This window comes from Elephas maximus, chromosome 5 (assembly GCF_024166365.1).
Source record: "Elephas maximus indicus isolate mEleMax1 chromosome 5, mEleMax1 primary haplotype, whole genome shotgun sequence".
Classification (NCBI taxonomy): Eukaryota; Metazoa; Chordata; class Mammalia; order Proboscidea; family Elephantidae; genus Elephas; species Elephas maximus.
In genome coordinates this window covers 73,425,533-73,450,506 of record NC_064823.1, presented here as the reverse complement: position 1 = coordinate 73,450,506, position 24,974 = coordinate 73,425,533, and the positions used below count along the sequence as shown (strand labels likewise).

General features: G+C 37.4%; 1 protein-coding gene across 17 annotated transcripts in view; it reads right to left on the bottom strand.

The window, feature by feature from the left end:
- The window catches only part of SEC31A (SEC31 homolog A, COPII coat complex component), a 95,118-nt gene that overhangs the window by 69,674 nt on the left and 470 nt on the right, over positions 1-24,974 (bottom strand). For 15 of the 17 annotated variants that reach the window (XM_049885833.1, XM_049885836.1, XM_049885837.1 and 12 more), the window contains exons 1-5: positions 13,347-13,643; positions 4,279-4,361; positions 3,425-3,548; positions 1,905-2,103; positions 229-324 (exon numbers count right to left, since the gene is read on the bottom strand). In XM_049885833.1, coding sequence (XP_049741790.1) covers positions 229-324; positions 1,905-2,103; positions 3,425-3,548; positions 4,279-4,361; positions 13,347-13,351 — 507 coding nt within the window. In that variant the 5' untranslated portion in view covers positions 13,352-13,643. The other 2 variants (XM_049885835.1, XM_049885834.1) reach the window with 2 other exon arrangements.

Below are 24,974 nucleotides of genomic sequence, written 5' to 3'. Positions count from 1 at the left end.
GTGGCAGGTGGTAATCACTGAATAAGTATCTGCTGTCAAATAAAAGACTCACTAATGCTTTGAAGAAGTGTATTTGTTAATATTTTACTACACAGAAGGAAAATCAGTGACATCTAAAAGGTAATTTTAAACATATTTTGCATGAAAAACTTATAACTGAAATAAATACAGAAGAACTATTTCTGGCTGGTTTTTCTTCAGATTTCTTAATCAAAATCAATGAAATACCTGTGTTTTGGCTCCTGGTGTCATTGGAGTTGCAAAATTGTTTAGATCCCAAATATAGATTTCAGATTCATTAGCACCAGAGGCTACAAGATTAGTCTGTAATAAAAAATAACTAAATAGCATTTATGAATACTTACAAGAACTCAGAATAACTCAGTTCAGAGCTAGGAAGATCTGTTATAGTTTTAGTTTATACAATTGTTCCACTTAATTAACAAAGCAAAACACACATGCATGAAATCACCCTTCCTAAATAATTACCCATTACAATTCTTAAGCAAAATTGTTTTTTTTTTAGAAAAATGTACTATAATAAAGGCATTAACAAAGAACAATTATATAGATAAGTCCTAAAAAAATTAACCATAAAACCACGTAGGGATTATCATTTGTGGCTTTGCATCTCTGGAAGGGATTCTGATTGTGGATAACAACAAAAGGTTATCAATTATCCCTTTAAGACAAAAAGCTAAATCCTAAAACAAAAGGTATCTTTTTCAGGATACCTCAAAGCCAGGTTTTGGAGCCAAACAAGACAGGGCTAGCAAAATCTCTTGTCGTAAATCTCTATTTCTACTTCTTTTACACTCAACCTTGTTCCATGTGGTAATATTTCTAAGCTACCATAGATTAGCCTCCATCCTTCACTGTCATTCTCACATATTCTCGTCTAATCAAATGGCAAGTAAGTATGAAGAGAGAGGAATTCTATGGTAGCAGTCACATATAATCTAAGACTATAAAACCTGTTGCTGTTGAGTTGATTCCGATTCGTAGTGACCCTACAGGATAGTGCAGAACTGCTCCATAGGGTTTCTAAGGAGCAGCTGGTGGATTTGAAAAGCCAACCTTTTGGTTAACAGCCGAGCTCTTAACTACTGCACTACCAGAGCTCCCATAAAGCAAGACACTTTTACCAAAAAAGCTAATGAACCTAATTAACAAAGGAATCAGCTATCCAATCTAAAAAGACACCAAAAACTGTAGACATGAAGAAGTTTGGGTTTCTGTATTTCTATATACTATCTATTCATAATATAAAAAAATAATTATTTAAAAGTTTACTATAATATTCATTTGTGGTTTTTATAGCCTAGTAACCTATTAGTTCAAGATCTTTACTAACCTGTGCATTTATATAATGACTATTTAGTTATGTTTATAAAAACAATAGTGGGAAATTATAGAATCTTAACTGCCCATGTATAAAATTTGCATTATATTTGTGTTAAGTATGTTTCTACATATTTGATAGAGTAGTAATCCCTTTGTCATAAGAACAGAATATCTAAATTAAATAAAACAAAGAATTAACACGGACACCACAGCACCAGCTAGACAGTGGTTATACATGCTGGAATGGCACAAACTTTTCAAAGCCGAGGCTTCTAATCTATGGGGCTAATGTTAAAAAAAAAAAAAATCCAATCAGTTGGCAGTGAAACCTCCAGTCTTCTAGAATCAAACCTTTCAGTCTTATCCCTGAGCTAGTACTGCTTACCCTGAACCCAACTCTGTACTCATTCCTCAAACATACACCACTCACTACTCAACAACCTGCAGAGCCAACATTTTTAGTTTTCAGTTCCAAGACTGAGGCATAGTAAATTCATATACTTATCTCAAAACAGAGCTGTACATATTTCTAGAATTATTAAGAAACATCAAAGTCTAACCTGGAAAATGTTCACATCCAAGGCTCTCACTGGGCCAGTATGCTTGTCATTCTGGGCGATTACAACTTCCTTGTCTCCAGCTATAATTTTAGAAGGATCATAGAGAATAATATTTCCATTTTCACCACCTGCAATCAGAACTCCGGAGACATTTCCTTTTGAATTCATCTTATGGGGCCCCCAAATCAACTTGTGGTACCTTTAAGATAAAATGAGTAAAATAACTCATTCTTGAAGTAAAAAAAAAAAAAAAAAGAATTGAAATTATAATTTAATTGTTTATGCTTTCATAAATACTCCAAAAACAGTGTTGTCCTCCTAATAATGGTATGTAGCTTCGATGAAACGGCATTTTAATTTTTATTCAAATAATATCAGCATATTTGATTTTACAGTCCTCTGCTCATTGTTAGAGAGTAAAATCTTCTGTTGAGGTAATATACAATGACAAAGTATACTTGATTTGTGTGTCAAAAAATACGGCCTTGAGGATGGTTTTACCATTTAGAAACTGTGAGGCCCTGGACAAGTTAATTTTCCTAAGCTATCTTTGGTTCACTTGTTAAGATGGAATTATCAACCACTTCCCTTGAAAAATAAGTGAACTCTATTTGACTATAGAAGTACTCACGAACAAGTAATCTGTTAAATAGTAAAGATGTTAAAGCTGAAATTTTCTAAGAAAAATAATATATTACGACCCTAGAAAAGTAACATCAAAATTCTATTACAACAAGTACCCCTACTAGTGGAGAATAAAATATTACGGTCTGGCATGGAGATGCAATATAAAGGTGGCACAAGTACACACAGTGTGCCCTGAGAAAAACTCCTATGCAAAAGGAGTTTGCACTGAGAGGGTTTACATATTCTCTTAAGAATATGCAAGGTCCCATAAGACACCATGAGTTGAGCTATATTCTTTTAGCTAAGGTAAATCTTTTCACCAAAATCTGCCAAGTTACTGAAGCAATAAAGCTTATTTTATTACTTAAATAAAAATGTCCTTTGTCTGTATTACAATAGGGCGGAAGTACTTAGAAATGTGGTCCAAATACCTACTGTATCAGAAATCGTGTCAACAAAATTCTGTGAGATACATTTTTAAATACAGATAACCACAAAGAAGAAAATAAAAATTCCCTACAGAGACAACTACTATTAACGTTTTAATATACAGTCAACTAGTCCTTTTTCTAGTCATACCTACCCATTCTTGTAAACAGGTAAAATAAGGATGGAAAAAAGTAACTCCACTATACCATGAAGGAGGAAAAAATAGTAGAAACCAGAGTCTCTCTTACCCTACACGTAACAGTAATAATAAAATCAGGAGAATATATAAACACTTCTTTTACTTCACAAGAAATTGACTCGTATGCTTTTTCACAAAATATTTTACCTCACTGATGGCATTCCCTACAGTTTGTAGTAACAGCACAATTGTGGATAAACTAGGGCTCACGTACAAAATCAATCACAGTTAAATAATCACATGAATTTAAAGCAGAACCTCATACCTGTGAGAAGATGAGAAAGTGGCACAAGATTTCATATCCAAGGATGGGTCAGAAAGGTCTAATTCAAATATCTCAAGGGAAGCATTGGTACTAAATGTTGCATCCAACTGCTGAGCGGATGTTCCTATAGAAAATATATTTAAGGTAACTACATACGCAAAAATAACAGACAGAGAAAACCACACAAAATCAAAATTTAAAGCATGTTTTTCTATTATCTCACTCATGAATGCTGTATTAGCAGCTGAAATCTCAGCACATGTCATCGAGCAGATGCTTAAATTACAACAGAAATGAGATTCTGGCACAATTAGACATGGCTGGGAGATGATGTTTGAAAGTATAGTTTGTAAGGGTAAAAACAACCCAGTGCCGAGTTTGTTAAGGGTAGCACAGATTATTTTTAAGCCTATAGATTTTTTTTAAGGGCTCTCTGTAAAAAAAGAGCACCATGATTTACTATATTTGCTTATAATCGTAATGACAAAAGCCAAACTCTTTTTACATAAAGTACTGGCATCGAAGTTGCCTTTCATTCATTCAAATTGATATTAACTGTCTTTTACATGTCAGCCATGGTGCTTAATATTAGAAGAATAACAATGGGCAAAACACAATCCCTGTGAAGTGAGAAGACACTATATATGTAATATATCATGACCAATGCTATGAAGTACAGGGTGATACGGGAACACAGAGAAAGGTTACTGAACTCAGCAGATAGAGAGGATAGAATATCTTCCCAGGGAACAACAGGCATTCCAGAAGATGAGGCTTGAACTGAATCTTAACGGACAAGCCAAATAAGCCAGATACAGAAGAGATAAGGTTAAAAAAAAAAAACAAAAACTTACCTGTAGCTAGGTAAATGGGATGATTCTGGGCAGGGCTCCATGCCTGCATGGCAGTGCGATCTACTTCCTTTAACTTCATCCTGCTAAAGAGAATATTCCACACAGAATGTATTGAACACGTAACACAGAACACAGAAACAGGATTTACATAGAAACATACTGAACAAGTCACTGCAACGTTAAAAACACCAACGCACCAGTGAATTAAATTGGTTTAGGTGTCATTTGTAAAAATAAGAACAACTTGTTTAACTATGTTTAGACCTTACATAAAACGAGGGCTAGTCTAATTGTTCATAGATTGTAGCCCTTCAGCTAAAAAATCAGTTTGGAAAAAAAAATCATAAAAAAGTACGGGATAGTACATGAGAAATTAACTTTGATACACAATGTGTTTCTTAAACAAGGATGGGTGACAATGTACCAGGGTAAGAGAAGTCACATAATAAACAAGGTACGTCTCCCTGGGCCAGCTGTACTCAACGGTAAGCCAAAAAAAAACAAACTCATTGCCCTCAAGTCGATTTCGACTCATAGCGACCCTAAAACAGACTTCTACAGAGAAGAATATACGAAGTCCAGATTTTTAAGATAAAGCAGAAATTTTTAGGAAACTGGTCACTTCAAGTCACAATCCCACATAACCAAACCCGTTGCTGTCTAATCCATTCCAACTCATGGCGACCCTGTAGGACAGAGTAGAACTAGCCCCACAGGGTTTCCATGGAACAGCTGGTGTATTTGAACAGTCGACCTTTTGGTTAGCAGCCACTGTGCCACCAGGGCTCCACAATCCTGCATACCACTTGCTTATATATTCTGCTTTGTCATTAAAGAGGCATGGTGCTATACCTTTAAAAAAAAAAAGTCTTTGTTATTTTTATATAGATAACATATTCAAATGACTTAAAATCAAACAACGTAAAAACTGAGAAGTCTTGCTCCTGTACCTACCCCCAAGTCTGTTTCTCCCATCCTCATTTTTATTAGTTTGTGTGTATCCTTTCAGGTTTTTAAAATATAATTCTTTCTCCCTAGCATTTGATGTAAATATAAATTTAATGTAAATAAATATAATTAAATAAAAATATAAATTTAAGTATACATATTTGTATCTTTCCACCTAGCATAATGAAGCACTGTTCTATACCCCTTTGGGTGCCTGTGATATGAACATCCCCCTCTCTTTCTCACAATGGCATAGTATTCCATTGTAAAGATATATCATAGTTTACTCAGAATTCTACTAACGAATACCTGAGTTGTTTCAATTCTTTCGCTATTTTTGTAAATAAACTGAAATGGCCGTATATGAATGTTATTTCATACATGGGCAGAGATAACTATAAAATCCCAAAAGTAAAACTGTTGGGTCAAATGATAAATATAATTTTAATTTTGACGAATATTGCCAAGTTGCCCTCCATAGCAACTGCACCTACTCACATTCTCGAGAGTAATACGATTATCTGTTGCCCCCCAGTCTCACTACATTGTACTGTCACACTTTTAGATTTTTACCAACATGATATGTGGAAAATATAAGTTCTTTGTAGTTATAATTTACATTTCTCCTACTCTAAGTAATGATGTGTATCTTTTTATGATTATGGGTCATCCATATTTCTGTCACCTGTTTATTCATGTCTATTTGTATCACTTGCCCATTCTTGTAGACTTTGTCTTACTGATTTCTAAAAATTCTCTATTTTAGGATTAACCTTTTGTCTGTGATACAAGCAGCAAATACTTTTTCCAGATTCTCTCTTGACTCTGCTTATGTGTATTTTTTTTACCTTTCAGAAGATTTTTATATAGTCTAATTTGTCGGTTTTTTTCTTTTTTTAATGGCTTCTAAATTTTGATTAGTTAGAAAAGCATTCTCCATTCCAAGGTTATGAAGAAATTCACCTATATATTCCCTTTAGTATATCCTTTACATTTAAATTTCGACCTACCTGGAGTATAACCAGAGCCCTGGTGGAACGGTAGTTAAATGATACTGCTGCTAAGCAAAAGGTCAGCTGCTCCTTGGAAATCTTTTATGGCAGTTCTACTCTGTCCTCTGGGGTTGCTATAGGTTGGAACTGACTCGACAACAGTGGGTTTGGTTTTGGGGTTTGGAGTATATCTTGGTATACAACGTGAGTTCAAAGTTTATTTCTTCTTGTTGCTCTAAAACCATTGATTTAAAAGTTTATCCTTTTCCTAATAATTTTAGATATGACCTTTATCATGCAATAAATTCCTGTACTGAGGTTTATTTCTGGATTTACTATCTCATTCCTCATGCTAGTTTATTTGCATGCTAAGTACTATACTCCTTTATATTTACTGTTGTTAGGTACAGTCAAGTGGATTTTGACTCATATTGACCTCACGTGACAGAGTAGAATTGCCTGGTAGCGTTTTTTAGGTTGTAGTCTTTATGGGGGCCCATTGCCAGGCCTTTCTCCCATGGAGCCGCTGGGTGGGTTGGAACCACCATCCTTTTGGTTCGCAGCCGAGTGCTTAACAGTTGCACCACCAGAGCTCCTATATTGCTTTAAATACTGAGCTTTGTATAAGTGACAATTTTAATAACCCCTTCCAACTGCTTTTTATTTTTTTTTCCAATTTCCCTTGCTATTACTGTGGTCTTTCATTACATTATTTTTCTGCTTGTCATTGTCTATATGATGACTAATGATTTCTTTATATTAATTTTTTACCCTGTGTACCTTACTGAATTATCTTATTGGAATAGTTTTTCAGTAGATTCTTTTGAGTTTTTTCAACACTCACACCACCTGCCAATAGTGACACTTCACAGGGAAACAAGTTACCTACTTGTATCAAATTCTTTTTCTTCTAGTTTCTCACTCTGGTCTGAGTTGGCTAGTATTTGTAGCACTATATTAAGTAGTAGTGATAATAGTGAGATTTCTTGTCTTGCTCCTTACTTTATTAGGGATGCATAGCATAACTTCATTGAGCATGATTTAGAGATTTGAGATATACATGTGTATATACATAGATGTAAATGTATATATAATGCTAAGAAAACAGCCATCAATTGTTTTATTAATGCTACTTTTGAAGTCTACGTGCTGATTTTTGTCACTTTTTTAAAATAATTTGTTTGTTGTTGTTGAAAATGTACACAGAAAAACATACACCAATTCAGTTTCTACATGTACAGTTCAATGACATTACATCCTTCAGGCTGTGCAACTATTCTCACCCTCCTTTTCTGAATTATTCCTCCACCATTAACATGAACTCACTGCCCCTTAAATTTGTTCTTTAACCTCTCAAGTTGCTGTTGTCAATTTGATCCCACGCATAGTTCTTTAAAAGGGCAAAATGCTCAAGGCAGGCATTCTTTACTAAGCTAAATTACTGTTTGACTTAAAGAAGGCCTCAGGGGATATTTTTGGTTTTAAGTTTAACCATTACCTCAGGGCAACTGTTCTGGGGTTTCACCCAGCCTCTAGGACTACAGAAAGTATGCATTCCGTAAGAACTGTCAAATGCTTTTCATTTGGCAACGGGAGGTAGCTTTATGATTTTTCTCCTTAGGTCTATCAGCAAGGCAAAAAAAAAAAAAAAATACTAATAGATTTCTTAATATTGAGCCATTTTTTCATTCCTGGAATAAACTCCTCTTGACCATGATGTTATTATTTAACTAATGTGCTTAAGATTTTTGCTTCTAAAGTCATAAGTGAACTTGTGCCTACAGTTTTCTTTTGTGCACTTTTTGTCAGGTTTTGATACCAATGTTACCACTTGCTTCACAGTTTTCCTTCTTTTTCTGGGCTCTGGAACATTTTCAATAGTAGCACTGGAATTATCAGTTCTTTAAAGATTTAGCAGAATTCTCCTGTGAAATATCTGGGCCTGGTGCTTTTTTGGGAGAGCGGCTCCGTTGATAATTTTCTCTATTTCTTCTATGGAAACTGATCTGTTTGAATTTTTTCTATCTTCTGGGGTCATTTTTTGTAAATTATAGGTTCCTGCGATAATGATTTATTTTTATAAAGATTTTCTAATTCATTTGTATAGACCTGAATAATGTAGATTCATGATTGTTTTAATTTTTGTTACGAACAGTTATATTTGCCCCCATTTGTATCATGCATGTATGTATGTATACACACACACACACACACACACGCATACATACATATGTCTCTGCCTAATCCCCCCTTTTAAAAAATAGTTTAGCTAGTGGTTTATCTGTGTTATTAATTTTTTTCAAAGAATCAACTTTTGGATTTATTAGTTCTGATCCTTTGCTTCCTAATTCATTAATTTCTGCTTTTATTTTTTATTAATTCCTACCTTCTATCTTCTTTTGATTTAGTTTGTTCTTATAACTTTTGAGTTAAATGCTTAACTCATTCATTTTTATTCCTTCTTCTTTATTGATGTAAGTGTTTAAGGCTTTAACTTTTCCCCAGGTACTGTTTTTACTATATCCCATTGATTCCTAACGTTTTCATTATTGTGGTCATCCATACATTCTACAATTTTCATTTATATTTCTCTGATGATCAAAGATTTGTTTATGAATTTTTTTAAATATCCAATTGGAGTGGGCTTTATATTTACTGCATTGTGATTTTTCTGTGATACTTCTCTTTTTTTTAAATTTACTGTTTTACATAAAAAACGCACATGGTATACATTTTCTGCCAAATGTGCAATGCCCTTGCACATTATCATCTAGTGCTGCTAGAACAGAAATACCACAAGTGAATGGCTTTAACAAAGAGAAATTCATCCTCTCACAGTCTAGGAGGCTAGAAGGCTGAACTCAGGGTGTCAGCTCCAGGGGAAGTCTTTCTCTCTATTTAGGCTCTGGGGGAAGGTCCTTGTCATCAATCTTCCCCTGATCTAGGAGCTTCTCAGTACAGGGACCCTGGGTCCAAAGGACACACTATGCTCCCAGTGATCCTTCTTGGTGGTACGAAGTCCTGTCTCTCTGCTCATGTGTCTCTTACATCTCGAAGAGATTGGTTTAAAATACAATCTATACCTGTAGATTAGGTCCTGGCTCATTAACATAGCTGCCTCTAATCCCACCTCATTAACATCATAGAGATAGAATCTACAACACACAGGAAAATTACATCAGATGACAAAATGGTGGACAATCACACAATACCAGGAATCATGGCCTAGGCAATCTGATACATATTTTGGGGGGACACAATTCAATCCATGGTAGCACACTATGTGCGTTATATGTGTGGGCATGTTTCTACATGGGCGCGTTGTTTGCGAAAAAGTACACTATTGGTATTTTCTTTGGAGTTAATATATAGTGAGTTTTTGTGAATGTTCCATGGGACCTGAAAAGGGGTGTTCACTATTTTCAGGGTCCAGAGTTCAACACATATTAATCGAATCTACTTTATTGTTTAGATAGTCTATATTCTTTTTTGTCCACTTGATCTGTCTTGGACCATGAACAGTGAATTAAAGTCTCCTACTACTAATGCACTGTGCCTACTTTTCCTGGTAGCTCCTAAAATGTCTTTTTTATCAAAGTTACTTTGTTATTTAATACATAGTTATTTTGTACATAGAATTTCAAAATGTTAAGTTTACTGTCAAACGCAAACTCTGGTTTTATGAAGTATCCTTGTCTCAAGTAATGCCTTTTGGCCTAAATTCCACCTTGTCTCATTTTCAGATCAATACCCTGGCTTTCTTTTTACTGGCATTTATGTGTATGCTTTTGCCTTTTCAACTTTTGGACACTTTGTTTTCACTGTCTATATTGAATTGGCATATAATCAGATTTTTGCTCGGTGATTCAATTCAAAAATCTTTTTAAAAGGTTAGCTAAGGCCATTTACCGATAGGACCGAAACACTTGGTCATAGTTCTATCATATTTTGCGATGCTTGGTTTTAGCTTTTTAAAAAGTCTTCCACTCTATTGTCTGTTTTCTTTTTGTGTGCATATTCATAATTTTTCTGATATTTAGGGTAATTTTTATTTTTGTTCTAGTGGTTCTTTATAGTTCTGTCTTTGTAACCATAATTTTAAATAATTTTATTTAATATCCTTATCCTTTTATTTCTTTACGTAGTAACTACTGACTCCCTACCATGAACACTAATGAAATTAGTTTGCATAATCTTCTTACTGCCCCTCTTTCACTACACAATTATAGTCAATACTATTATCTTTCTTAGTGTTTACCTTCGTGCTGTTAAATATGCTTATACTTCTACTAACGGATTTGTCAGCTTTAAATGATGTCCTCTGTCTCCCAGCCACTACAGATAAGGCAATCTGCAAACTCATTCTACCACTTTCTTCCCACTCCCTACTTCCCTTAATTTATTAGTTGCATTACCAATTCCTACATTATTAAGACATTGAACATTAGTATTTTCATCTTTCTTCCTTATTCCCACTTTTGTTTTAGTCTCAGGTCTGTGGTTAAATACACTCAACGCTCTCCAAAAGTACTTCTGCCAGTCTCTCTAGTCATCTCTACCGGACTAAGTTCATCTTCCAAACATTTCCTTAAGAACTTAAGAGGGCCTTAGACACTCGACGGCACTGGGTTGTTTTGGGTAGATACACAATAAGGAGCCCTGGTGGCGCAGTGGTTTAAGTGGTCAGCTGCTAACCAAAAGGTTGGTAGTTCGAACTCACCAGTCGCTTTGCAGGAAAAAGATGTGGCAGTCTGCTTCTGTAAAGACTTACAGTCTTGGAAACCCTATAGGGTTTCTGTGAGTCAGAAATGACTCAATGTCAGTGGGTTTGGTAGACTAACAATACGCCTAAGTTCTTATAGGTTCAAAACTGTATATAGCTTCTATATTTGGAGCACATTTTATAGAAGATAAAATTAAGATAAAGAAAGATCAAATTGTCTGTACGAGCTAGCAAGGGTAAAGCCAAGTTGTTCCTTCCAACAAGTTTAGGTATGAAATTTTCAATCATAGGAGAAGTACTAACATTTATAGAAAATAATTAATGGCAATGCAATTATCATGCATGGTGAAATCAAAAAAGGAAATATATTTTAGAAATTGTGCTAAATTAGGGAAAATGGGATTAGGAGGTTATAGCCTAGATTTGAGTACTGGCTCTGCTATTTACAAGCTATACTACCTCTGATACCTTATTAAACCTCTCTGGGACTCAGTTTCTCCTTTAATAAAATGGCAATAAGATGACTACCTCATGGGATATTAGATGGTTTAAATGAGACAATATATTTTAGAGGGCTGCAGAATGCCTAGCATATAGATTAACACTTGTTTTAATATGTTAGCTATTTTTTAAAAAAAACTATTTCTACCATGAGATTAAGCAAGAAAACTTCATGTGTCGTTTTCTAAGATTATTCTGGGTAAAAAAAAAAATTTCACTTTTCTGAGAAGCAAAAAAGGAGCCTATATTCTTTGCATGAAATGTCGTCTTCTTTCTTTAGCTAAACTTTCTGACCTAGTCTTTGATAATTAGTTCACGTCCCAGCTCCTTAATGAAAATTGCCCTGATGACCCAATCCACACTAATCTTAATAATCTCCTAACTGTTTATATTTGCTTGTACCAGACTTCAAAGATTTTATAATAACAAAGCATCTTACCCCATCTTAACTAAAAAATTTACAACTTTCTGTTAGCACATATTGTTTATATATTTTCCAACTGCCTCTACCAACTGTTTAATGTGTCATCTTGTCCCATTAATTAGACAAAATGTCTTTTTTTAATCAGGTATTACAACTTTTACCCTTTTGACACTCAATCGTTTAGCGCTGGGTGAGGTAAGAAGAAAGTTTTATTTGATTTTACATGCTTATATTTAGAGGGATATAAACAGACTGATGAACTAGAAAGACTAGTTTTAGGTAAAACATTTAATTTTAAAATTCTTAACTTTTTGAAGGATCTTTTCCTATTTAAAAAAAATAGGAGAAAGTACAATTGGGGGAAAAAGGTTTTATAAAATGCCTTCAAAATGATTTCTAAAAGAAAAAAAAAGTGATACATTTATTTAAAAAAAAAAAATTGGAGAGAACTACAGGATCTCTAAGGCCAAAGGTACACAGGACTACCTAACTCATGAATGCTTAGTTACTGTGTAACATTTACTGAAAAAAGAAGAGAATTGACAAAAACATAAAATGGCTAAAAAGGAATTCAAAGCATTTATAAAAATGAATTTCTTCGTCTTAGTATTCGATGTTCCACCGGAAGCAGTTTCACTTATTAACCTGTTCTGAACACAAAAGATAAAGAATAACTGCTCTTTATAGTTTACAAATTTCTTCCTATTCTTGTTATTAGTTTCAGAAAAGAATCTGTTATACAAAATTAAGCAGTATAATTCCAAACTCATCCACAAAAGCTGTGGCTATGCATAACATAAACAACTACAGAAACTTTTCAAGTTACCCAAAAGTTCTTCGAGTCTACAAGCCTTTTCCAGAGCTGTAACTAAGATGTGATTGCAAATGAGTACATGAAAAAAAAAAAAAAGCCACACTGAAAAAAGAGTCTGCTTTAGCCAACTCTAGAACAGTCGTTATGCACAGGAATCGTAGGATATTCTGGCACAAGGACCAGCCTCTAATTACCGATTAAATACTGTTACAGCTGCTGACAAAGACAACCGAATTTTTTTGTAATTAAAAAAAAAAAATCATTTTTAGAGGAAGGATTTGTCACAGACCATCGCATCGGCGCAACTTCAAAAAGTCCTGTGGCCAATGAGTTCCTTGAGTTCACAGCACAGGCAATATTGTGATTTATTTTACAACCGCTGCGTAATTTCACTTCTTAATATAACAACTCACTAGCAAAAACCTGCAACAGTTTATGATACTTCCTTCGAAATATAGGTTGCTACTGACGACTACTGTCCTTAAAATAATCCAATCCTGGTTAATAGCCTTCCCTTCAAACCTCCAAGCCTTTAAAACAGACAACGGCTCAAATACAAACAAAAAATCACAAACTAATTCAACCAAATAACCCTGAGGTTTGTTTCCTTCCACCGCCCTTGGGGACCGCACCTCTTTGTGCACAAGAGTTCAAAGGTCTCCTAACCTCATACCCCAGTAACCTGCCCAGCTGGGACTCCCGGCAGGACACCCCGTCGTAAGCCTCCGGGGAGCTCCGGTCGTTTCCACGGCGGCGAAGGCGGGCAGGCGCAATCCCCGAAGCAGTGCCGACGCCAGACGTTGTCAGGCCGGGCCCCAAACGAAGATCAGAGGCGCGCCGCCAGAGAGACCGGGCCTCGGGCCCGCTGGGACCAGTAGGGGCCGAGGCCGGAATCCGAGCTTTGGGACCCGGCTCTACCTTGAGGTCCCGGGACCAGAGATGAGAGGAGGCAAGAAGAGGCGGACTCACCCGGCGGGGACTCTCGGCAACCGGGTCCTGCGTTAGCGTGGAGTCCGTCAACTCACCCAGCATTCGCCGCTGCCACTCCTCCCGGCCCGGGGCCACCTCCACGTTCCGCTCCAACGTGGCAGCCGCAACCCCGCCCGGCCGGCCGACGCTTCCGGGAGCGACGCCCCGCCCCGCCCGCTCCTGTCCGCGGCCTGCCGCTGCACTTCCGGTAGCGGCGCGGGGAGCAGGGCCAGGTCGGGGCTGCGAGTGTGGCGCCGCTGCTCCAGGGCTGATTCCAACGCCGCACGAGCCCTTGAGTTTAGGGCAGGTCGTTGAGGGGGGGTGCGCAGGGCCTTAACGCGGTGGCCAGAACTACGGGAAATGGAAAGGTTTTGCTGGGTGTTCCCGTCAGGAGGTCCACAGGAACGCCACGTAGCACTCAAGTCCTGTGAGACGTCAGCACTAACACTGCCTACGCCAGACAAAACCACGTGAAAATCGGGCTGCAAGGGCCTTACTGTCATAATTTGTGATTGAGTCTCTTAAAATTGCTTACTTGGTTCTGCCACACTGCGTTTTGAGAGGACGTGTTTAAAACTAAACGATCTGGTCGTATATACCCAAAGGCTGTGGTGCAAAATACTCGTTTACCTCTTCCCAAAAATGTCCGAATATATAACACCAATAAAAGTTGCCATCCAGATTCATGGCGACTCCATATAGAACTGCCCTCCATATGGTTCTTATGGCTCTGACCTTTCGGAAGCAGAGATCACTGGGCCGTCCAAGGCGCCTCTAGTGTGGTTGTAACTGCCAACCTTAGTAGCCCGGTGCTTAACTGTTTAGACAACCCAAGGACTCCACCCAAATGCATAAGGGAACTGAAATGGCAGCTATTTGTTACTCCAGAGGCATAGATGGGGTGAGACTGAGATATATTAGCACTCACCCTCTGCCACTGGCACCCTACTAGCTTCACCAGTCTGACATCCAGAACGCTCCTTAGAAGCATGGATGTCAACACTTGTCTCATATACTTTGGACATGGTATCAGTAGTGGCCAATCCCTGGAGGACAGCATGTTTGGTACAGTGAAGAGGAAGACCCTCAATGAGATGGATTGGCAGTGGCTACGATGGGCTCAAGCATAACAACTATGGCACATGACCAGGCAGTGTTTCATTCCATTGTACATAGGGTCACTTATTCACAACCCACCAGATGGCACCTACCTACCTAGAATTCTTCTGATCTAGTTTAGGAACTATTTTATAAAAAAGCTAGTAAAGCCAGAGGAAAATGACTTGCTACAGTAGAATGAGACTCAATCCAGGTCTTGCAACTCCTAGGCCAGTTCTCTTCTCCATTACTATCATTCAAATTCAACTGCCTTTCCAAAGCCTTTTCTAGCACCTTCACTGGTATTTTTCTTGTAAGTAAAATATAAGTACTAATGAGTACAAATATTTTTTATTCTCATTGCACTCAAGAGCCTGTGATTCAGTTAAAAAAAAAAAAAAGTGTATTTCAGTAGGATTGAAATAGGCTGGCTCAAGCATATTACTAGCCCACAGTGGTTAGTTTCTAATACGCCTTCCAGTGGAAGCCCTGGTGGCACAGTTAAGTGCTATGGTTGCTAACCAAATGGTCAAGAGTTCGAATCCACCAGGCACTCTTTGGACTCTTTGGGGCAGTTCCACTCTGTCCTATAGGGTCACTATCAGAATTGACTTGACAGCAGTGGGTTTGTTTTGAATAAGCCTTCCACTGTTATTTATGGCTGGAAACTAGTTTATCTAAATAAGTGCCAATATAAATGCCCGACTTAAAAGTGGTACCATAATTTTAGCCAAGAGAAAATACTGAACTCTTCTTCTTCCCTTTCTACCACCCCATTCCCAAAAGTCCTCCTGCTGTCTTACCTGAAAGTACGCAGTGGCATGGAAAAAGAGTTCATTGAAACGCCAGTTTTCCCAAAAACAATGGTATAAGCAGTGGTTACATTCTCTGGTGCCATTTGATACAGTCTTACAGTTACCTACAGTTCAACTTTCTACTACAAGAGTCAGCAAACAACAAATCTCCCCTCTCCAGAGTTCTGTAGGTCCCATAAGCTAAGAATGATTCTCATTTTTTCACGGTGGTGGTGGGTGAGGAAGGACAACAGAAGAAAAATAATACTGTGATATGTCAAAATTAGGTGAAATCCAAATTTTGTTTTACTGGAACATAGCCACCCTCAATGTTTTATGTATTGTCTATGCCTACTTTTGTGGTATAATGGCAGATTTAGTAGTTGTGACACAGACTGTAGGATCAGTAAAGCCTAAAATTACTATGTAGCCCTTAACAGAAAGTTAAAAACCCTTACTCTGTTAGACAGGATTTTGCCTACAAATACACTAATATTCAAAGCCCAAATTGTAGACATTCAGTATTACAATTTTTTATTTCAAAGCTTTGAGATGATAGCATACAAAGGCAATATGAAAAGTAGATGTCAATATAACCGATTAAGGATAAAATCCAGTTGTCCCTGTATCTGACGTACACTTTTGGTTAAATATGAAGACTCTCTGGCTTGTTCTAAGTGCACACAACCCTTGCTTTGACCATGCAAGCTGCAATTCTGCAAAGCAATCTTAATAATCTATGACTGTCCCATGACCCTTAAAATTTTTTTGTCAAAAAATTAATTTATAAATATAAAAACATAGCAAAATATTAATACATTAACATTTAAAACATTAAGAACATTGACAATTATTCTATTTCTTTGTAAAAAAAATTATCAATACCTTGAATGCTGCTGGCTGCCTTCTCATCACATAATCTTTTCAATGCCTTGAGAAATTGTCATACTCCTTTTTAAGTTTGGGTCACCTTCCAAAATTTTATCCTTTGCATTCTCAACGTTAACGAATGAGTGCTCCTTTAATGTGCTACTTTTTGCCAGCATCACTGCCTCTGAAACATCATCATTTTTGTCACAACCCCTTCTCCTCATCTATGTTAAGTTTGCCTTTCCTAAGTTCCTCTGGCTGCATACCTAAAGTCTCCTGAATGGCAGTGTCAACATTCCAATGGTCATCCCTATCTTCTCCATTCACATTCCATTTGAATTCTGCAAAAGTTTTGGGTACAGTACAATCTTGCTCTACTGTGAAAAGAACTGCCTGTAATGCTGGGAATCTAGGTACAAATTTCCAGCAGCATTGTTATCTGAGCTAGCAGCTTCACCAGACAGCTTAACATCAATCAAGTTACGCCAACTTCTGAAATGATGAAACCAGCCTTTACTGGCAGTAAAACGTTCTCATTCAGTCTCCTTGAAATTACCGTTTTCTTTCAATGCAGCAACTAACTTCTAATGATTGGACCTGAATGCTAGCCAAACTGATGGGGATCTGTTTTTGATTATAGTCTTCAACGCAAAGTAGAAGTAAACCCTCCATTTCAACCCTAAGTGGCTTTCAGTTCCTAGTGCAATTAAAAGAAAATGTTTAAGTGACTCTACCCTGTTTTTATATTCATCACTTTTTCAGTATGGTTTGTACTGTAGCTTCGTGAAGACCTAGCTAGGTCTTGTTCTATCTTTGCTTCGCTTTTGCCATTTTCAAAATCTTCTAATCACATCCAATTTGACTTCCAGTGTTACCACTTTTCATTTCTCTGCTGCTCTTTTATCTTTGTTGACCAATTCCCTTGTTTGGTTATCCATTTTTATGAAATGGCACATGGGCCTATGGGTGGGAGATAAGGAGGCACAACTATGCTGTTTGTGCCTGAACTGAGTAACTAATGCTCAGTGGAACAATCGCCAACATACTTTGATATAAGTGCTACAATTGGTCACATATGATGATGCATATCTATTTTTTGCATAATGATTTGTGGACTAAACAACTAGCAGCAAAGTTTGTATTTAATGCAATTACTCAATTAGTATTGTGGTCACTGAAATTTTATCCCTGTTGTTGGAAGACTGGTGTTATTTATTTAACCTGGGGTAATGTACACTGGAACCATCCAAGGGCTACCTGTACCTAAAAAGGAGAAATGTGTATTAGTTCACAAAAGTTAACATTTAATCCAACGTACTTAACTACTAGGCAAGTCTAATCCTAGATCAAATCAAAATTTCTAAATGGAATGCTAGTCTCAAGACTGAATTATTCACTAGAGCTATAAAAATGTTTATAGATATTATAATTCAGAATTCTTTAAGTAAAGATTTGCAGGTAGTCCAAAGATATATTCTTGGACAATTTAGACCCTTTCCCTACATTTTGAAAATCTTGTGCTTTCACAGTAGCACTAGAGGTCTACAAAGAGTGAAACTGTGGAAAAAACAACTAAGGCACAAAACCATATACATAAACGACTTGTTCCACAGCAGCCAGTACCACGCTTACATCTCAGTAAAACAGCAGCATGCATCCCATGAATGCTCTTTCAGTTTTGTTGTTTTTGGTTAAGGGCTATAAACAAAGTTTATATCAACTTTTATGTTTGTATACATTTAATAAACACATAATTAACTTAGGTCAACAGTGAGTATTCGTAAGAATTTCCCCCTCATACAAGGTGTACACATTCCTCAAATTTGTGAAACACTCCAAGATAGCATACCTAATTAATAACAGAACCAGTATTAGACTTGAGATTGACAATTTCCTACCAACTTTCTACCTATTCTTGAACAAACCTTAAGTTACAGGATGATCGCATACACAGGCACATCTGAGAGTCATTTACAGAATATCCGATAGTTCAGCAAATCTGAAACTTGGAACGTATGCTAAGAATTTCAAGGGCTAAAAGGATTACATCAGTATTTCTAGGAAAAGATGACCATAAAAGTTAAAATTCCCCCCCCCCCCCATGCCTATTCTAAACCAAATCTACTGTTTTGGAAAATAATATTAGCTTTGAAAACATATTACTGTCTTTGAAAGGTGAAAGATTAAGGGAAAACTTTTCTAATGCCCACATCATACTTAAATGTCAGTTTTTTGCACTCAGATCGTGTCTTTCCTGTGTTCTTCTGTCAAAAATAACAAATTTATAAACCCATTACCTTATATATAAATCTTCAAATTACTGGTCAGATAAATGTGACAAATGCTGTTCTCTAAGAAAAACACCACTCAATTTTATTCCTAAAAAGAAAAACATTCAGACATATCAATATACAGAAACCACATCATATACATAAGCCTAATAATCATTTTTTCATAATGTCCTCATCCACATACCTTAATCACAGCAAATCATGATGTGAACAGCAGTGGAAAGAGTTTAATCATTGGACACATACTGTCTTCTCATTGTGATCTTAAGCTCCAGTCATGAGGTTTTCATTGCTTAGCTCTTTTAAAATGATATACATTTACATTTCTATAAAAGATTTCAATCATCTAAGGTAGAACAGGTAAGACCTTCAATTTACCATGACTGAGAAAAACTTCAGAACAAAAATGATTTCAGGTATATTATTATACCTGCTTTGCACAGATTATCTTATGCTAACTTGGAGGTGTCTTCTTTCCAGCATCAAGCCTGATATGGAAAGGGTTACCATAACATATTCCAAAACTTGTCATGCTTTCTTTATTAATACCTTTGTTACTAGCGTTTTCCAACTATCAAAAAAAGCACTAAAACATTAAAGGAAAAGGGGTAGAGAATGTCTCTGCTAACAAAGACCTTTTGAGCTGTGATGAAGGAAAAAGAAGCCTCAGAAGATTACAAATCTCAGGCACTAATTTAACATTCTGCCAATTAGGAACATTCTCATTGTCTGACAAGGTCTATTTTGCTCACGAACAGGACCAGAAGACCATGGGGGTGGCGGGGGGCAGCAGAAAGAGAAGCAAGAATCTGAGGCAGAAGCAGCAGTCGTAGTAGCAGCAGAAAATTATCTGGACCATCTCTCTATGTTATCTGAAGAAAGGGTAGAGAAGGGAGCTAGCTAGGATTTTAGAAAATAGGTGGAAAAAAAAATATATATACCGGGACTGTCATGAAATTTCTATGGTACCAATTCATTTTAGCTGCTGATAAATCTTGTATTAATTTTGAACCATCAAAAGACTGTGTAATCAACAGAGAACCCCTGAGGGAGCAGGAGAGCAGTCGGATGCAGACCTGAAATTCTCATAAGACCAGACTTAACAGTCTGAGACTGGAAGGACACTGGTGGTCATGGGCCCCAGACCTTCTGTTGGCCCAGAACGGGAACCATTCCCGAAGCCAACTCTTCAGACATGGATTGGACTGGACAATGGGTTGGAGAGGGATGCTGGTGAGGAGTGAGCTTCTTAGATCAGGTGGACACTTGAGACTACGTTGGCATCTCCTGCCTGGAGGGGAGATGAGAGGGTGGAGGGGGTTAGAAGCTGGTGAAATGGACACCAAACAAGAGTGGAGGGAGAGAGCAGGCTGTCTCATTAGGGTGAGAGTAATTGGGAGTGCGTCTCAAGGTGTATATGGGTTTTTGTCTGAGAGACTGACCTGATTTGTAAACTTTCACTTAAAGCACAATAAAAATTATTAAAAATAAAGGACTGTAAAAAAGGAAAAATATATGAGACCACTACTGTAAAAACCCATGAAAAGGTTTACATACAAAAAAGGAACATGGTTACGAGGAAGGGGAGAGGTGGGGATGGAAAAACACTTAATAGACAACAGATAAGTAGTAACTCTGGTGAAGGGTAAGACAGTACACAATGCTGGGGAAACCAGCAAAACCTGTACAAGCCAAGGTCATGGCAGCTTCACAGACATATGCAAACTCCCTGAGGGTCTGAAATATTGGGCTGAGGATTGTGGGGACCATGGTCTTGGGGAACATCTAGCTCAACTGGCCTAACACAGTTTATAAAGAAAATGTTCTACATTCTACCTTGGTGAGTAGCATCTGGGGTCTTAAAAGCCTGTCAGCGGCCATCTAGGATACTCCACTGGTCTCACCCCTTTAGGAGCAAAGAAGAATGAAGAAAACTAAAGACACAAGGGAAAGATTAGTTCAAAAGACTAATGGACCACGTCCACCATGGCCTTCACCAGACTGAGTCCAGTACAACTTAGATGGTACCCAGCTACCACTGAGTACTCTGACAGATCACAGTAGAAGCGCCTGGCCAGAGCTGGAGAAAACTGTAGAACAAAATTCTAACTCAAAAAGACAGACCTGACTTGCTGACCTGACAGACTGGAGACACCCTGAGAGTATGGCCCCTGGACACCCCTTCAGCTCAGTAATGAAGTCACTCCTGAGGTTCACCCTTCAGCCAAAGACTGAACAGGGCCATGGAACAAAACAAGACTAAAGGAGTACATCAGCCCCTGGGTGGGGACTAGAAGGCAGGAGGGAACAGGAAAGCTGGTTAATAGGGAGCCCAGGGTTGAGAAGGGAGAATGCTGACATGTTGTGGGCTTGTTAACCAGTGTCATAGAACAATGTGTGTACTAACTGATGAGAAACTAGTTTGCTCGGTAAACCTTCATCTAAAGTACAATTAAATAACAAACGGACATATAAGTTCAAAAAAAAAAAAAAAAGTGTGTAAAATACTGATTGAGAAGGGAGGTACATAAAGGGTAATCATTATCTTAGATAAAACCAAGCTTTAGGGAATAAGGTCAAACTGTTCCAATGATGCTGCATATCTTGACTCCATTCTAAGGCAAATATTTGTGTAACTGCTAATAAGTAATCATACTATATTCCTCAAAAACCCCTTAAATTTACAGAAGATTCAACCTTTTCACGTGAGTTAGCTCCCACAGCAAAGCACTAGAGGCAGCGACACCCAGTTTCTAGGTATAATCTAGTTCTAATCAGTTTCTCTAACCACCTCCACCTAGGAAGAACTTAGGAAGGTGGAAAGGGTCCAATAAAAATATATACTGCCAAGGTACAGTATTCTGTTGACTATAAAATAAGCTTTCTTATAAACTCCCTAGAAACTTTCCAAAAGGAATTCAAGTGTTTTATGTAGCATCGCTTAAGTTGTGTGTGTATATTAGCAACAAAGAAACTGCACACTTTAGCAAAGGGAGTACTTATTTGGATGTACATGCTCTCATACTTCCAATTTACTTGATGGTCAAACATAAAATCCCCTGATGCACAAAAAGAGTATTCAATTAAAGTGTGGTAGCCAGACTCCAACAAGGCTCTCCACAATCTCCATCTCCTGGTACTCATACCCTTCTACAGTCTCCCCGTACACTGTACCAGGACTGGTCTTTGTGACTAAAAGGATACAGAGCTAATGATGTCACTTCCAAGACTAGGTTTTAAGGCCGAAGCTTCTATCTTGGCCTCTCTCTCTTGGATCATTTGCTCTGGGGGAAGTCACCTGCCATGTTGTGAGGACACTCAGGCAGTCTATGAAGTTCACGTGGCCAAGAAGAATTAAAGTCTCCAGCCAATAGCCAGCAGGGAACTGAAGCCTGCCAAGTGAGAGAGCTTGGAAGCTGAGCCTTCAGATGACTGTAACCTTGTGAGAGATCCTGACCCACAGAAACTCTGAAATATCAAGTGTTTGTTGTTTTAAGCTGCCAAATTTGGGGGTAATTTGTTACATGGCAATAATTAACTAATCGCAATCCATACTCAGAAAGTAAAAATGCACAATGTATGAACTAACTAAAAGGTCTGAAATTTTGGGAAAAGAGTCAGATTCAGGACTATCTTTGGATTTGGTCACCAATAATTTCAAAACCCCAAAACTTTCTTAAACGAAAAACAGAAAGAACTCATAGGGGGAAAACTTCATCAAGAATGTGGGCCAGTTGCTAGAAACATATTTCGTTATATTGGAACATCAAATGAAAGATTCTAGTAGAACTACCCAGGCAGGTGCTCAACAAAGACGACACCGGTCCAAAAAGCAAAAGTCTGTACCTGCTTTCATAAGCTGTTGTAATAAATATTGCTTATAAACACACACACACACACACACACCATAAAATGCTTCACACAACACCTGGAATGTAGTACCCATTCAATAAGCACTAGCTATTTTTTCCCCCAAGAGGCCAGTTAATGAGATTTTAAACCATAAAATAAGAAATTAGATTCATAAATTCATTTTGAGTGTGGACAATCCTCCATTTCAAACTCACTGTTACTGTGCCAGGATTACTTTAAGACCTTGAAAACTGAAAGATATCCTACCTCCCCTGCGCTGTTCAAGTAATTATCTTCCACAGTCCAGCTATTTTTCCGGCATCTCCAAGAATATAATTCCTGAAGAAAGATATTTTCTTTTAAATTATTTTGTGCAGTGATGAATGACTTTTGCAAATGACGTTATCTTTAGTATAACTTACATATCCTCATTTAAATATTCAGTAATCACAACGGTTCATTATGTGAACAGCAGTGAAAAGGTTTAATCACTGGATATGAAGTTACCGGAGAAAGGAAAGATATAACCAAACGATTGAGATATCACCTGTAAAACCATGTAAACAAAATATGTTATTTAAAAAAACGCACAAAAATACCATTGAAGGGTAGGGTGGCATAAGAAGTATTCTCCAAGTAAAACCAAACCAAACCACTTGCCAACAAGGCAACTGCAACTCATGGCAGCTCCATGTGCATATAAGTAGAAAGAAGTGCACTCCATAGGGTTTCAATGCTGTGATCTTTTGGAAGATCACCAGGCCTTTCTTCCAAGGCACCTTTGGTTGGATTAGAACAACCAACCTTTTGCTTAGTAGCTGAGCTCTTAAACATCTGTGCCACCTAGGGATAGCACTTCCCAGGTACTAAAGAAGTTCTGTTTTGTTTTTTTTTTTTTAAATTCTAATGTTCTGATTATCAAATAGGATAAATTTTGAGTAATCTACCCTAACTCATTTTTCCCATAGGTTCTGCTTTTTTAAACTGCACAATTTTGCTGAACGTGAGGTTTTTCAGGAACACGTTAACATAGCAGAAACACATTTATCTCTACCTGTGTGCCAATGACTAAAAGAGAGTTACACAGCCCAGCAATTCTACTCCTTGGTATATACCCAAGAGACACAAAAACGTATGTGCACACAAAAACTTGTAAACAATCCAGATGTCCATCAACTGATAAATGGATAAAATCTGGTATATCCATACAACGGAATATTATCCAGCAACAGAAATGAATAAAGTACTGATACGTGATAGTATATGAATGAACCTTGAAACATTATGCTGAGTCAAAAAAACCAGTCACAACAGACCATGTATTACTGTATGATTCTATTAATATGAAAAGTCCAGAATAGGCAAATCTGTATGAAAAAATAGATTAATGGTTCACAAGGTCTTGTGGGGTTGGGAGGAAAAAGGGACCCAGGGAGTGTCTGATAGTGCATACTAGGTTACTTTTTGGAGTGATAAAAATGTGTTAAAATTGACTGAGTACTAGAAAAGGCTCTAATAATCTAGCCAACTGACACTGATTTATATCCAGGTCCTGCGCTCTGAACATCTTACAGCCAGGTAACTATTTTCCATGCATATCCCCCAGGGACCAATTTTTCCAAGATTCATAGACTATCCTTAGGCCATGTGACTTAGCAAACTACATAAGGAAAAGCTCTTTTTATTTCACCCCCGTAACGGTACAACAGAAGACAAGTGTGAATAAGTAATACGTTGATACGAATCTTTTTTGGCTGGAATCTGGGCAAAGGAAACAAAATACAGCTGGGGGAGAAAAAAGCAATTTTCTTAAGCCCTGGAAATGTTGGAATCATTTTTGTGAACCAGATAAGGAACTAAAAAAGTTAAAAAACATGTCTCCATTTTCTAACCTTAGGTATGAGAAAAATAAGTCACTTAATATGCTAAGTATCTTCTCAAAGATACAAAATAGAAACTACACCCCCTCGTTAGCCCATTTTTGTATGAAAATTGAAACTCCACACCTTAAATGTAAAGAGCTTAACCAAAATGTTGTTCAAGATCTTACTACTACGTCTTCACGATGTCTGATCCCCCAATCAAAACCACTTCAACGCCCCGTTTCTCCTGCCCTTTTTACGGTCGCTGTACCCACCCCACCAGTCCGTGAGCTTCCCCGAGGGTACCAAGCACCTTACCTTAGTTCCTTCTGAATTTTCCCATTGCGGCAAGATACCTTAGAGAAAAGGGTTCGTGGATGTATCCTCATATTAGACTCTTCTCTGGGGTCACATTCTTACGGCCAGCCATGCCAAGAGCTGCTACATCATCTCCACATCATGACGCTACAAAATAAAAGGCAAGGAGATGACGTCTTAGTAAATCACCTATTTCTTGGCCCGACTTTGTCTTCAACGTTTCTAGGGCACCGCGTTTAT